Genomic DNA, 16,045 nt, shown 5'->3' on the forward strand with positions numbered 1-16,045 from the left:
AATGTTGTTTTAACATGTTTTATTGTGTTTTTATGTTAAGTACTGACTGAATAGAACTCTTTTATCAATTAACATTGCACTTAACGGAACCAATATGCCTTTAAAATTGTTAGTAAAGAATTATAACATAATGTTTGTCTGAGGATTCGTAACATGAAAATTCCTTTATTAATTTTATTAACAAGATATTCTATGTGTGTACTCCAGCCCAGACCGGCTTCGAGGTGAATGCCTAGGAATTTAACTGAGGAAGACAAGTCAGTAATGGGAAATCATTCGTAACAATCAGAGCTTTATACCAAATACTGAAGAAAATCCGCAATGACAAACTTCAGACTTCTCACAGATCACAAACTATCTCACTGAACATCTGCATAACATTAGACTTTATCCATCACCTCTTTGTCATGCAACCTCATGAAGAAATAAATCAAGATCATCTCCTATTTGTAAAAAATAATGGCGAGCACAAAAGCTAATCCTAATGGCTTCATTGTCAATAGCTTCACATTAGTAAACAACAATACTGGATACCTAATAAATGTACTGTATACCTTGTTTGTCTGCTTCTTCATCTGTTTCGTCTGCACTTGGGTATATTTCTTCCAGTTCTTCATCTTCTGCATGAAATCGAAAAGCAAATGTTGGCACAGACGTGGTGATCGTTTTCCCTAAAAAATCCGGATAACAGAATTTAATTCTATGAATGGTCACTTACGTGAATACTGCATGATTTAATAATATTATGTGATAAACATTACATTTTCTACAAGAGTACTATTATTCAGCACGTATTGTGTGGATCACTTGTGACTCATATCTTTTGTGCAAATATGAACGGTACATTTATTACACATTATATATGGTGCTGCCTGTATACATGTGAGTAATGTGGACATGCCTAGAAAATACGGTACATGTTTAATTGCTACGTGTAGCTTACAATTGGATGGTAAAAACTATGTTGCATTAAGTAAGAAAGACCTACTAGTTAACTAGTGGCCCATGGTGTTGAAATACACAGATTTTATTACGTGATGATGATTTCTGCATATTAAATTCAGTAACATCTCTGCTTACAAAAAGTGCAATTGCTTACTAAATGTCTTACATAGCAAAACATGCTTAGTTGACTTCATAAAATGAATACTTTGAAGTTGATTTGACTCTACTATGAAACACATTTCCAATTCAATCACATAGTAACATATGACTTGTTGCTCAATAAATTTTTAAATTACACACAAAGCTTCATAAAAACAATTATTTGTTTTAAGCAATAATAAGTTGATACGAATTATATACACATGATGTGTGCAATAAGCATCTCGTGATAGAAGAGTGGTGCATCTTGATTACACAACTTTTAACACTATATCACTTCGGAATATGAATTTTATTGCTTTCGCATGTTAAATATTAGGTACAGTATGTTGCTGACTAGTTTCAGCCTGTTAAGGCTGGTTCACAATAAACCGGGAACGGAAACGACAACGAGAACGAGAACGGAAATATTAAAATAAATGTATTTAAATGTAAGCATTCACAATAGTTAATTGTGGATGCTCACATTTAAATACATTTATTTTAACATTATTTCCGTTCTCATTCTTGTTGTAATTTCCGTTCCCGGTTTGTGAACCAGCCTTTATGGGCTATCTACTGCCCCTAATATTTAACACACGAAAGCAATAAAATACATATTCCGAAGAAGATGGTATTAAAATTTAAAGGCATGGTGGTTTCATTACACCTTCAATCTGTGAAACTCCTACATTTCATTGTAGAAGTTAAGTTAAAATATTTGTATTACCGTAACCATTGTACTAGATCTCTGTTACTGACATGAACGACAAAAGAGTTTTCAAAGAGATTAAAAATCCAGTAAATACTAGATAAACAGACAACTAATACTATGGAATAGGCTATAAAGAACTTAATAACTGAAAAGTAAATCTTGCTGCAAAAAGGCCATTTCTTAGCTTACAGTTAAAATAAATTCGTAAAATCTAGATAACGGTAAAGACAATACATGATGAAGACGATATGATTACCTATACAAAATATGAACCACAACACATCAAAAGTGTTTGTATACACTGGTTCAACTGCAATGTTATGTCTTAGCAGAAGAATTAGGCTATTATTATGGGTCATGGAATTAAATCCCCAGCAAAATTGATATTTGTGATGGATAGATTTTCTGTTAGTATTTTGGCTTCCCCTATTATTCCCATTTCACAACACTGTTACCAACAAATTTAATAAATTCTGGAAGGCACCTATAAAAGGATTATCATATATAAGAAGTGAAAATTTAGGACACTTCACTTTCATCTTTAAATGTGCGAAACGAAAACAGGGCAAAAACACATTAACATTATTTTCCACCTCATAATTGTATATTTTATCAGTATTTTTACTGAAGAACTATTAAATTATTTAAAATGAACAATAACTTCATTGTGTTAATATTAATTTGTGGTGGTATTAATTTAATATTAACAAAGTGAAGTTGTTTATTTTAAATAACTTCATACAGTGATATAGACCTGTAAGTGTTAAAGTAGTGTAATCAAAAATGAAGAATTGGTGACTAATGTAACTGTTAATGGCTTTTGAGGTTACTGGATGATCAATATAACAGCACTTACTGGTCACACCAAAATCCAGCTTAAGATCTCTTACATTACTGATGAATTTATACATATGCTTATTAATCGAAGTGAATTGTATACTTTGCTAGAGCCATCAGCATAGCTCAGTTGGAAGACTCGTTTGCCTGCTGATCTGGAACTGCGCTCAGGCTTGGGTTAAATTCCTGCTTGGACTGATTACCTGGTTGGGTTTTTCCGAGGTTTTCCCCAACTGTAAAGCAAGTGTCAAGTAATCTATGGCGAATCCTCGGTCTCGCTTCATCTCGCCAATAATTGTATAACTTTTGACTTGCTCCATATCTTAAAGCTTCAATGCTAATATAAGATCTAAGGAATACAATAAATAAAATGAAAATGGAAAATTATGAGACCCAGTACATTATTCTTATGTTAATATAATTTACATATTAATTCTTCTATGGTGTACTTAAATAGGCCTACTATTGTAATTATGTTACAAAATATATTTTGTCTTAGTAATCCATGGAAAAGCATGTGGTAACAGTCAAATTCACTATAACTACGGTGTAATAAAATCGCTAGTATCACATTTTACACACAAATTGCAATTCAACTTCAATTCTATATCAGCAGCTTCAACAGAGAAGTGAAATATGCAGCCATTGGTTAGTAAGCAAAGTGAGTATGTTAAGCTTGTATATCAGTTTCAAGAAATGTAATACTTTCAAGAACAACCAATCACCGGTACAATGAGATGTAGGTGAGAAAGAAGCAGTACAATAGGCTATAGAATATTCACTTGTTTGGTGAAGGAATGTAAAATGAGTAATAATAATGGTGTGATATAAAGAGAACATCTGGATGTAACTTATTTTAATTATTACTAACAGGACTTTCTAACTGACATTTTTGTTCTTTTGAGTATTGTGAAGAAGAAGTACTACTTATTAAAATATACTATAGTTTTGTGTCCACTACTATCACTAATCACTGTGAATTGCACAGATGATGGCGGATATTTATTGTATAGTAAAACATGTTCAAAACTGAATTTTTTCCGAATTGGAAAAGTTTCCGCATTATAGAAACTACTCAAACCTTAAATAAAGTGTACTAAAAGAAGTTGTATAATAAAATTATCACTATTACATTCCTTTGTTTGTGGGTGAACTTCGGCGATGCTGGTGAACACATGTGATGCACTTTTGTTATTATTACAGCATAATTACTACCTCGATTTTTTCATTCCTGGTTATTTTCGCCTTCCTTTTCATTCTGTTTCTTTGCAGCCATCGTTCATTATTTTATATTTTTCTTTAAGCCTGTCGTAAATTTGCGTTTTGTTATGCTTGAATTGCGTCATTATTTCTCATACAGAGAGTTTATTTTTTTCTTTTGAATCAATGACTTTAATTTTTTTCATTCAGTGACAATTCATATATGATTTCGCCATGATATCTGCCAGGGGACTGCTGTATTGTTTGGACCAGTAATAACTTTTTCTCACAATTGGAAGCTTTCTTCCCCTTTCTCTCTCTCTCTCTCGTACTCCTCCTTTAACCTCTTTTAAACGTTAGCATGATCATATCAGCACAGTTAATGATTCACAGCTAACTCGCAATTTGTAGTTGAATTGTACTGCACCTACCTCTTTCCTAATCCTCTTTTACAATTTTCTGAGAGATCCATGGCATATAACTATCCTTCATTCAATACAATAATACCGGTACTCTACCTTGTTCAAGTTTTGTGCAGTATGAAGTTATCTGTCCAGATAATAACTCTCTGACTGATATTAATAACCAGACTGAGTGATTAAAAGTCCCGTGCCGTGGCATCGCGGTCTAAGGCATCCCGCCTAGGACTCGCGTTACGGAATACGCGCTGGTTCGATTCCTCATGGGGGAAGAAATTTTCTCATGAAATTTCGGCCAGTGTATGGGACCGGTGCCCATCCAGCATCGTGATGCACTTGGGGAGCTACAATAGGTAGCGAAATCCTGTTGCGAATACTAGCTATAATGGCTGGGGGGATCATCGTGCTAACCACACAATACCTCCATTCTGGTTGGATGATCGTCCACCTCTGCTTCGGCATGTGGGCGTGAGGCAGCAGCCGGCTGGTCAGTCTAGCCCCTTCACAGACTGTAGCACCACGGATTATTATTATTATTATTATTATTATTATTATTATTATTATTATTATTATTATTATGAGTGATTAAAAAAAGTCCTGCGCTGTGGTATCATGGTCTAAGGCATCCTGCCTAGGACTCACATTACGGAATGAGCACTGGTTCGAGTCCTCATGGGGGAAGAAATTTTCTCATGAAATTTCGGCCAGTGTATGGGACCAGTGCCCACCCAGCATCCTGATGCATTTGGGAAGCTACAATAGGTAGTGAAATCCAGTTATGAAAGCCAGCTATAACAGCATGGGGGATCATCGTGCTAACCACAAGATACCTCCATTCTGGTTGAATGATCGTCCACCTCTGCTTCGGCATGTGGACGTGAGGCCAGCAGTCGGCTGGTTGGTCATGGTCCTTCATGGGCTGTCGTGCCTCGGAAGATGAGTGATTAAAGATATGATATACAAATACATATTTTTTTCTGCATTCTGAAAGTAGTTCTTGATAAATTTCGGAAATACTGTCTTCTGTTTCTGCATTGGGCAGATTCTTCATTATACAGCACAAAATACATAACACTATAATGCCTATTCTATCTACTGGGACTAAAAAAAAGTGTTCACATTGGACAAGTTTCCGCCTTCCACAAGTTTTATTGTATCTGTTTTCGCGAGGGCAATGTGGTATCAATTTAAACAAATTAACTATAACTAGATATGAGAAAACAACATGGTACATGATCTACTACAGAATTCAAAGTTTTCAAAGGGTATGTATGAACTCTTCTTTGAAGTTGAACTATCTAGAATAGAAATATAATTAATAAAACTGTGCTATAGCAATTATAATTCTTTATAGTTGAGCAATGGCTAGAAAACATATTCATACATACGAAACATGTATTTGGAATTGAAAGTGCTCTTTTTTTATTTATATTTTGCATTAGACCCTAAGTTGTTCAATATGAAATATTCTTCTGACTTCAAGTTTTGGTCTTCCATTTGTGGAGAATATATCTAAAGCAAAACATCAAACGTCAGAAACATACTTTCCATATGTACATGTGATTGAATAAGAAACAGAGTTTTCTTTACAATGATAAAAATCGCTAGATTCCATACAAAAACGAGATAGGGTAAAAAAAGTTTTATTAAGATGTTCAAATACATACCCTTCAACATCCCTAGTGTTATTTTACCGGAGCTGCTCTTTCTTCCACTCATTGTTATGTTATTGGGACAGTCAGGTTGTTAGGAAGAAAACTGTCAGTTGGCAACGTGCAGTTACTTAGGAGTGTTGTTAGGTCAGACAGAAATGACTAGGCCTACAAACAGAATTGCAAGATGCACACAGGAAGTAAAACTACTAAGCAATTCTGAAAATAAAGTCAAAGAGAATGAGTGATATTAGTTAAATTGTTCTGTACGGAATACAAGCAGGAAATAAGATATTAGTATGCAAGCAAATGGTGAAATATTAAATAGACTGAACCACTGATAATTATAAAAAATAAAATTAATGTAAAAATACATGCCTTGAATACGTTTGTGTTGTTCCATGTTCAGTGAATTTATACACGTTACTGCACTTACAGGTGTGTATGCTCTAAAACAAACAAAAAAGATGAATGTCTGTAAGGAAGATTGTATTTTCAATAAAAACCTTACTGTAATTAATGTTCCACTGACAATTGGCTCGACTATTTGCTTCCCTTGATTATGTTATTGGTCAATGTTGGCTTAGTGGCAGGGAAGTAAGTCACCATATTACACTTAAAATAAAATTCTCGAGGGAAGGAAGCTGCTCAGTTTTGTCTGTGAATGCCTACAGATTTTATATAAATGTTTGTTGTAATGTTTAGTATAGTAGGTTAAGTTTAGTAAGGTATTTGCCAGAACAAAAATAGGCCTATTTATGTATAATACCCTAGATCATATATGTAACAGATAACTCATCACTATGTTAAAATCGGCAGCACTTTGAAGAGAACAACAGCCAGGATCGCCACCCATCTGCTGTAAACGAACACGAGATGGCAGTACAGTCGCTAATGCAATTCAAATGGGAATTATGACGTGACTCCTTATGTAACAACTAGATGGCAGTGTAGTAAACCTGATAAAAGTTGTTAACCTCAAAGCCTATAAGACCGACCTATCTGGGTATATATGATCTAGGATAATATATAAAATTTAAATCATATTATAACGTAGTCCCCTAACTGCCCATTGTGCAACTCAAACCAAGAAATGGATTCGGAACACCTCAAAATCTGTGCTTCAGGGCTGACCATGATAATATCTTTGAAAAATATTGGAGTGCAAGAGGTCAAATGACTTTATTGTCAAACGGCTGGCATTAGAAAACAACAACAACATATTAAGTTATAACATTCCGAATGTGACTCCTATGAAAGTCCCTGCAATTATCTTCACTCACAAGAAAGCAATTAAAAATTTTATGAAAGAGTTCGGAACAAAATAAAGCTAAAATTACATCAAGTCTGTAAACACTCAATGTAGGCAAATCTTTACCGGTATCCAAGTTAATCCAGAAAGTTTAAAAAACAGCTACGATTTTTTTTTTTATTCTTGGAGATATTCTCTAAGAAGTAATACTTAGATGAAGACACATTGCATGGATCTTTACAACAAAACAATACTACCAAGTACACTATAAGTTATGTTCTGTAATCTGTATATTGAAATCTGCATATTATAACAGAATAATATGTCAAAATTTGTGATGCCTTAAATCCTTTGATCTTAACTTGTATTTTTATTTGTGGATGAGATCATGAAGGCCAAAGTCTGAAACACAGTCGTCATATACTGCAGGACTTGCAAAACAAGGATAATTACAAGTGATCAGCAAATAACGGTCTTCGAATTAATTTCAGTAGTGTGAGGTATGCAATACTTCTAATAATGATTAAGGTACATTTCGAATAACTCTTCTCGGGTTCTCAGTGAAGTGAGTTGGAGATTAGATTCTAAGCTTTCGACGGCTAGCTCTGCCATCTTCTTCAGGGATGAAGTGATGTGGGACCATGTCTAGCCGGTATATATGCAAAAGTAGAGCTTCCCGCTGTGGACCAATCAGGAGCTAGTTCCTAGTCCCGACCGCCAGGCGCATTCTGGTTGGTGGACGCGGCACCAATCAGGAGCTACTTGCTGGTCCCGACTGTCTGCCGTGTGCTGGTGGTCTAAGCGTATTGATGGCAGGTTTCCATGCTGTATTCAGCTGTAGACCCCCGTCTCTGTTGAAATTATTGCCATCTAGCTGGATTGGTTATCAAGGAAGCCATCGAAATCCAGCTAGATGGCAATAATTTCAACAGAGACGGGGGTCTACAGCTGAATACAGCATGGAAACCTGCCATCAATACGCTTAGACCACCAGCACACGGCAGACAGTCGGGACTAGCAAGTAGCTCCTGATTGGCCCGCAGTGGGAAGCTCTACTTTTGCATATATATACCGGCTAGACATGGTCCCACATCACTTCATCCCTGAAGAAGATGGCAGAGCTAGCCGTCGAAAGCTTGGAATCTAATCTCCGACTCACCTGGCTGAGAACCCGAGAAGAGTTATTCTATATCAAACGCCGGGAAAGCCTCAAGTCATACAAGGTACATTTAATTAATTAAATTAGATTGTACTGGTACTCAGTACTAACTTGGCGACATTGTTAATGATTCTTCTCAGATCACAGCTGGCCAATTGTCAACAGAACATGTCTAATAAGGTATATTATGAACAATATGTTGCTTGGTAGTTGTGGCACAGCAGAATACAGAAGTCTCACCAACAGGCCTACTTAAAATTTATACACTAAATAAATTTACACAAAATTTGCAAATATTAGTAATCTTAAACACTTATGGAAAAATAAAAAATAAAAACAAGAAAGGAATGCAAATAGAAAAACATATAGACTAGTTACAGCAATGAACATTGTGACATTTCAGTATGAAACGAATTTAAATATTTACTTCTGAATAATTAAATTAATTATATTTTAACATAATAATTGTTTCATTGTTCTACATACTCTTTTAATATTTATATAATCACTGATTGACTTTATAACTTTTTTTACTGTGTTAACAAATGAGGAAATTACCTGTCTGACTAGTTTATAAGTGACATTCTTCATTGTCCGAAGCCTAATGAAGGTCCCGCACGCCCCATCATAACAGGAAATCAGGAGATAGCACGGGACCTTCACTAAGATTCGAGCAGTTATATTGTCAGATTCCAAAGCAGCTATTCTATCAATAGTCTCTAAACACACACCTTCATCTCAAACAGCAGAAATAACTAAAATGTTCACTCAATTAATATCACTCAATAAAAGAATTGTATTCCAATGGATACCATCCCATTGTGGAATCCTGGGAAACAAGAATGTGGATGCTTTAGCAAAGAAGGGCAGCACTGCTACTTACAGACCTGTTACTAAATCTACATATTACTCTGTGAAAAGATTTATTAAATCTACATACTTAGACTTCAACAAATAAAATTTGATAACATAATCCCAAGGGAAAAAATGGAACTCTCTGCATCATAATCCACAGTTAATTCCCGATTTACCACGAAAATTGTCTGTAGCTGCATATAGATTGGCAACAGGCCATGACTGTTTGGCCAAACACCTGCATAGAATTGCAATATATCAGTCCCCTAACTGCCCATTGTGCAACTCAAACCAAGAAATGGATTCGGAACACCTCAAAATCTGTGCTTCAGTAGCTGGCCAAGATAATATCTTTGAAAAATATTGGAGTGCAAGAGGTCAAATGACTTTACTGTCAAACGCTTGGCATTAGAAAACAACAATGAAGAATATCACTTTGAAACTAGTCAGCCAGGTAATTTCCTTATTTGTTAACACAGTAAAGAAGTTATGAAGTCAATCACTGAAAATAATTCGTACACTTTCATTACCAGTACCTACATAACAAGAAAATATATAAATTGCTATAGGACAACTGTGATGACTTTTGTTACTCTGCAAAGACTAACATTTTCTAACTGTAGCCTTGTTAAAGGAATACTTGAAGAAAATCTACAAGATCTAACACATGTCCAAGTTCGTTTCAGTTACTAGGACTGAAAATTAAACTCTGTTCGTCTTAATACGAATTATAAGAAATATAAACCTGTGCTTTGTGAATACTAGTGACAATATTATTTGGGAAGTTATTTTTTGAAAAATATTGTAATACTAATCAAACACAATGTTGAAATATTATGTGCAATATTACAGTGCAGTATGTAACGAAGGGAAGAATTGACAATAAAAAAATTAAAAGGTCAGATTAACAATAACAGAAGTGTGATTGTGATCAGAGCAGTAAATTATGAAATAAATGTTTTAAGATGCGTATGCGGGCAATTGTTGTCTTGAGAAAGACTGTAGGGGGACAGAACTCTTTCATCAGCACTGATATGAATCTATTAGTATGTTTACGTGTATAACACTGAGGAAATACCATGCTGTTTAACATTCATGCTTTAAGTTCATCCAGTGCACAAACATTTTCTCTTTCTCTCAATTAATATACACACACTTTTTGGTAATGGTACGGGGCAGGAACATTTCTCAAAATCTTTCCATAATTATGCAGTAGTTTTAATTTATTGCTATTCACACCATATTTTAATCACACATAGGTTTTTCTCTTTACCTAATTAAAGATAGACTACATTGCACACTATGTAAGCCTATATAACTTATTTAGAATAGCCTAGAATGTCTAACTTATATTAATTAAAACAACATAAACATTAAACTTCAATGCGTGTAATTACACAAAAAATATAATTAATGAAAATCGTAAAATGAGCTTAAAAACCCAAAGTAACAACCCATATGACTACTAAGCTTCGTGTCACATATTTACATTGTGTTGCCTAGATTGTCAATACGACCTTTGTACAGATAACAGCGCTGACAATTATCATTTACAGAACAAAAATGGTAGTAATTCCTGAAAACACCAAATTAACATGAAAGTGTAATATACTGTTGTAATGTCATTATTTTTTTGTAACTGAACAAGTCATAGAAAAAAAATATATTATGCAACTGCCACAAATTCATACACGTCATCTGACAAACAGAAATATTTATATCATCAGTTTTGTTCAGTACATACACATTCTCTTTTAAATATTGCTTTGTCCCCTTTCCGTAAAAACTACTATTCACACGTCTATAAAACCGATAATGATAATGACAACAAAAGCAATAGAGGTTATGTTTAAGATGAAAATACAGTTAAAAAAAATTGATTCTGATGTTAACATTTTACAGCAATCTATACAAACTTTTCAGTAAATCATGATCTATATGTTATAATACTTACAATCAAGTTTAGAGCTTCAAATGGCGCATCTAGACACTTGTAATAAACCGATTAAATTCCTCCATCATACAATCTTTCAGCACAACAAGCATTGCAGAAATGTCACACATGGCGCGACCATAAAATCGAGGCATCTTGAGTCACAACCACCGTAACTAGTAACCTTCGTCAGCGACTCTACAGCCATGATCCAGAACTACATAAGGTTTGAGACATTGTAATGAATGAATAGGGGCATGCCTAAATAGGTAGGCTACAATAATTACAATCCAGACGACGGTGGGATTGACCTACAGTATTTCTTAAGCGATGCTCCATATTGTCATGGGATAGGAATATTGCTGTTCTTTATTTGAAAATGGAATTGCACGTAGGGTATAATTTAATGACCGCAGGAAGAACATTGTAACTGACAAAATTAACTTTTTCAGTAGAATTAGAAATAACTTTGGATAGTTGTGAAAAAAATCAGGAATTTTTAATTAGGCCTCTTTTCCTTATATTTTCATTATTGAAAGGATGATCCATTCCATTGCAGTGATAACAGTTTCTCTGAAATCATTCCTTATATGCGTATTGTTACTTACTTAGGTACTACTTATGGCTTTTAAGGAACCCGGAGGTTCATTGCTGCCCTCACATAAGCCTCCCATCGGTCCCTATCCTGAGCAAGATTAATCCAGTCCCTACCATCATATCCCACCTCCCTCAAATCCAATATTATCCTCCCATCTACGTCTCAGCCTCCCCAAAGGTCTCATTCCCTCCGGCCTCCCAACAAACACTCTATATGCATTTCTGGATTCACCCATATGTGCTACATGCCCTGCCCATCTCAAACGTCTGGATTCAATGTTCCTAATTATGTCAGGTGAAGAATACAATGCGTGCAGTTCTGCATTGTGTAACTTTCTCCATTCTCCTGTAACTTCATCCCTCTTAGCCTCAAACACTTTCCTAAGAACCTTATTCTCAAACACCCTTAATCTCTGTTTCTCAAGTGAGAGTCCAAATTTCACAACCATACAGAACAACTGGTAATATAAATTTATTAGCTACGGTCGCTTTCAACCGGGCTGTTACATTTGTTTATGCCACTTACTGTTACAAGTATTATAACTACAGAGATGTGCATAAACATTTACAAAAATATATGTGTCACAATGCCACTGAATTTAATGTTATTCATCATTGTCACAATTTTCAGCAATTTCGCTGGCTTTAAGTCCTTTGTAGCATCCATTATAAATGCAAGGAATGTGGGGGTGTTCTTCATAACACAGTGATAGCAGATCGTTGAGTTTACCTTGTTGTTGATTGGGTAGTTGTTTAGTTAACTGTCCGAAGATAGGTCTGAACCTCACAAATGATAGCAAGAAAGTAGGCCTACCACTTATGAGGCAACTACACCAGGAGATAATGGGGTAGGGTGGCCAGTTACTTTCCTCCTCCATTGCATACATCGCCGACTAACAACATATTACACTAGTCAAACTTCAGATGCACACAGACAATTGTTCTTCCTCTGACACATATCGTCAAGTGAGATGTACTGCCTGATAACAGAGCCTCAATCAGAGAATTGGAATAATGTAAGCACTGATTGAGATTGATGTCCTTCCAAGTCTTGCATCTTCCTCTGACTTTGCTTTGTATAGTATCAATATTATATTCATGTTTATCAAAATGATTATATTTTATGAATATCTTCTTGCCTACCTAGGTTAGGTTAGGTTAGGTCACGATGGCTACAGGCGGGTTAAGATGATCCTTTGCACATTGGCCACACTGAGGGGGGGGGGTGTGAGGGTTATCTTTGGCAATAGTGCAAAACCTCTTCAGTCTGAACATCCTCAGGACTTACAAAATTTTGCACTCTTGTCAACACTATTATTGTAGTTAAATTCTCATAATCACAATTTATTATTCATGAAATATGTAAAACAAGTTAAATACATTCACCACAATTAATTTCTTCTCATTCTTGTGTTTACATCTACTGTCCATATATTGCATACATACAGAGAAAGTTACACTAATAAACATGTCACTGACACTTTTGATGAACTACCCATTCCAATGAAAGACGGATTTGAATTGGTGAGTAGTGAAAGGAACTAACTACACTTTGTGTAGTTTTTGGTAAATTGAAATTGTGGGAAAGTTAGGTAGTAGTATATAATGCGTCACTGATGTTAAAAATTGAATGTATATTTTAATTTTGTATTTTACTGTAGTTAGGAAAATAAATTGGTACTTCAGATTACTTTATAGTCATTTTTGCAAACATAAAATTATATTGCAATCTCTGAAATAATAAGTGGACACAATGTTAAACACATTAGATATCATTATCTTCATCATTACAGAAATAAATGAATATATTGTATTTAGTTACAATTCTACTCAAGTATCAGACAATAAAATAGCACTTCAGATTACTTCATTTTTATTTTTGCAAACATAAAATTACACATTTTGTAAGGCCAAATGTCCCACTGCAACCAAGAAGCGAATGTTCTATACCAGGAAAACGAACAAAATCTTCAAACTTTAGAGATTCAATGAGTGAAAAATACAAATAATAATAATAATAATAATAATAATAATAATAATAATAATAATAATAATAATAATAATAATAATAATAATAATAATATTTATTAATTGATTAGTTACTGAACAAATTAGTTACGAAATTAGATTTAATCGTAATTTTTTTTGTAAAATAATTTTTTTTTTAATTTATTATCATTTTTCAATTTGTTAAAAATGTTTTTATTTTGAACTTTGTAGAGGAACTTTTTATTTCATTAGTTCTAATTAAGATAAAGAAAAAAGAACGAGTGTCAATCTCTGACTACATTCTTAAAATACAATAAATAATTACTGTAAAACAGTTGTATAAACTTCATGAAGGAATTATTCTTCTTTTATTAGATACGTTTCGGAGTTACTACTTATCCATCATGAGTAATTATTAACAGTGAATAACAGAATTACTTAAACTAATGATAGCAAAAATGTTTTAATGAACGTATCTTATTTGTTACAATTACACGTGATAAGAATTACAATTTTTTTTTTCAGTTAAAATTGCTAAATTGCTTTAAGAATAATTAAAAATTTTTCATCTTCTTAATATATTATGAATTTGTCGTAAGTATGGTGATATTACATAAAACTGTCTAAAGTAGAATGGGCAATGATACAATTTGGTTTGACTCAATGGATTAATGATTACATCAGCCACGATGACACAATCCTATTCTGAGGTTAGGACACTCATTAAGTTGGATTCTGCTCGCCTTTAGGATGATTTGAGTGGGTATAGCAAGTAGACAAGATGGTTGGAAATGATAGCAAAATGAGCCTGGGAACCAACACCAAAAGTTATCCAGCTTTTGCTCTTAACAGGTTGAGGAAAAACCTCAGATAAACTTAACAGGCAACTTCTTCCAACTAGGATTCGATTCTGGGCCTGCTAGTTTCAGTCAGCCATATGGTGGACGCATACATGAAAATATACATTTATTTTTAAAGCTGTAAACAATGCAAAATATGAGTGACAAATCTGTGGAGATCTTAGGCACAGGGTTGCTCCTAGGAATCCAAAATGGTTTCACCAAATTTTGCTGCTATTTGAGTGGGACAGTCAAGCCATGCAGAAACATTATGAAGTAAGAGAGTGACCTGTAAGGGATGCTTGGGTACAAGGGGAAGCAAGTGTCAAATATGAATCATTAGTTATGAAAGAAGAAATTTAGCCACCACCATTTCACATGTACTTAGGCTTAATGAAAACCTAACTGATCAGTGATCAGAAAGAGAAAAGAAGCTGACAGGGTCACTGGCCGACAATTAGAAGAAAACTTAACAATGAATGAATGAAGTAAAAGCTTTAACAGATGGGGTATAGGGGTTTCCACTATTTGAAAGAAATTTGATCAAGATTAAGTGATGCTAAATTGAAAAAAAATATATATATATTGTTTTGGAGAAGATTCTTCTCACTTTTGGGACCATATTGTAACTATGGACGAAAAATGGGTCATTTTTTAGTAGGTTATTTTACGATGCTTTACCAACATCTTAGGTTATTTAGCATCTGAATGAGATGAAGATGATAACGCAAGTGAAATGAGTCCAGGGTCCAGCACCGAAAATTACCCAGAATTTGCTCATATTGGGTTGAAGGAAAACCCCGGAAAAAACTTCAACCAGGTAACTTGCCCTGACTGGGAATCGAACCCGGGCCATCTGGTTTCGTGGCCAGACGCACTAACCATTACTCCGTAGGTGTGGACTGTCATCGTTATGATTCAGAAACAAATGAACGATGAAAATAATGGAAACACTCTGGTTCTCACCACCCAAAGAAATTTTGTGTTCAGAAATCAGCAAGAAAGGCTCTCATATCAGTTTTTTTTAAGCAAACACAGAATAAGTATGACAGACTACTTAGAACGAACTGTAACAGGAGCTTATCCTTCATTATTAACTAAGTTAAGGTAAAATTTTCAAAGGTCTGCCGTTCTTGCAAGCCAATGCACCTGTTCACAAGTCCATGATTGTATTGCAGAAAATTGATGAAGATGCTTTTGAATTGATTAACCATCCCTATATTCGCCAGATTTAGTCCTTTCAAACTATCACCTATTTCTCAAACTAGGTCTGTAAAGAAATCGGCAAGGAAAACGCATATATTGCTCCTGAGTTTTACGGTAATTATGGTATTCTAAATTCAGAAACTTGTTTAAAGTGCTGCTGTTTGGCAAATGAAGTGGATAATCTGCAACAGGAATTACTATCAGCACGTGAAATAATTAGAATTCTGCAAGAAGACGGTTTTACATTACAGCAACAACAGAAGGATCAAATCTCTAGGCCTAATTTCAGCACCGTGAGAGAAGGAAGTT

At 34.5% G+C, this 16,045-nt stretch overlaps 1 protein-coding gene across 4 annotated transcripts in view; it reads right to left on the reverse strand.

Moving 5' to 3' along the window:
* Positions 1-11,258, reverse strand: part of LOC138701878 (testis-expressed protein 2) — a 44,846-nt gene extending 33,588 nt beyond the window's left edge. The window contains exons 1-4 of one of the 4 annotated variants that reach the window (XM_069829218.1): positions 11,127-11,244; positions 6,285-6,355; positions 5,922-6,125; positions 555-671 (exon numbers count right to left, since the gene is read on the reverse strand). In XM_069829218.1, the coding sequence (XP_069685319.1) occupies positions 555-671; positions 5,922-5,973 (169 nt within the window). In that variant the 5' untranslated portion in view covers positions 5,974-6,125; positions 6,285-6,355; positions 11,127-11,244. Of the gene's footprint in view, positions 1-554; positions 672-5,921; positions 6,126-6,284; positions 6,356-11,126 lie in introns of all 4 variants that reach the window. The other 3 variants (XM_069829216.1, XM_069829217.1, XM_069829219.1) reach the window with 3 other exon arrangements.
* Between the last annotated feature and the right edge of the window lie 4,787 nt (positions 11,259-16,045).

This window comes from Periplaneta americana, chromosome 6 (genome assembly GCF_040183065.1).
Source record: "Periplaneta americana isolate PAMFEO1 chromosome 6, P.americana_PAMFEO1_priV1, whole genome shotgun sequence".
Classification (NCBI taxonomy): Eukaryota; Metazoa; Arthropoda; class Insecta; order Blattodea; family Blattidae; genus Periplaneta; species Periplaneta americana.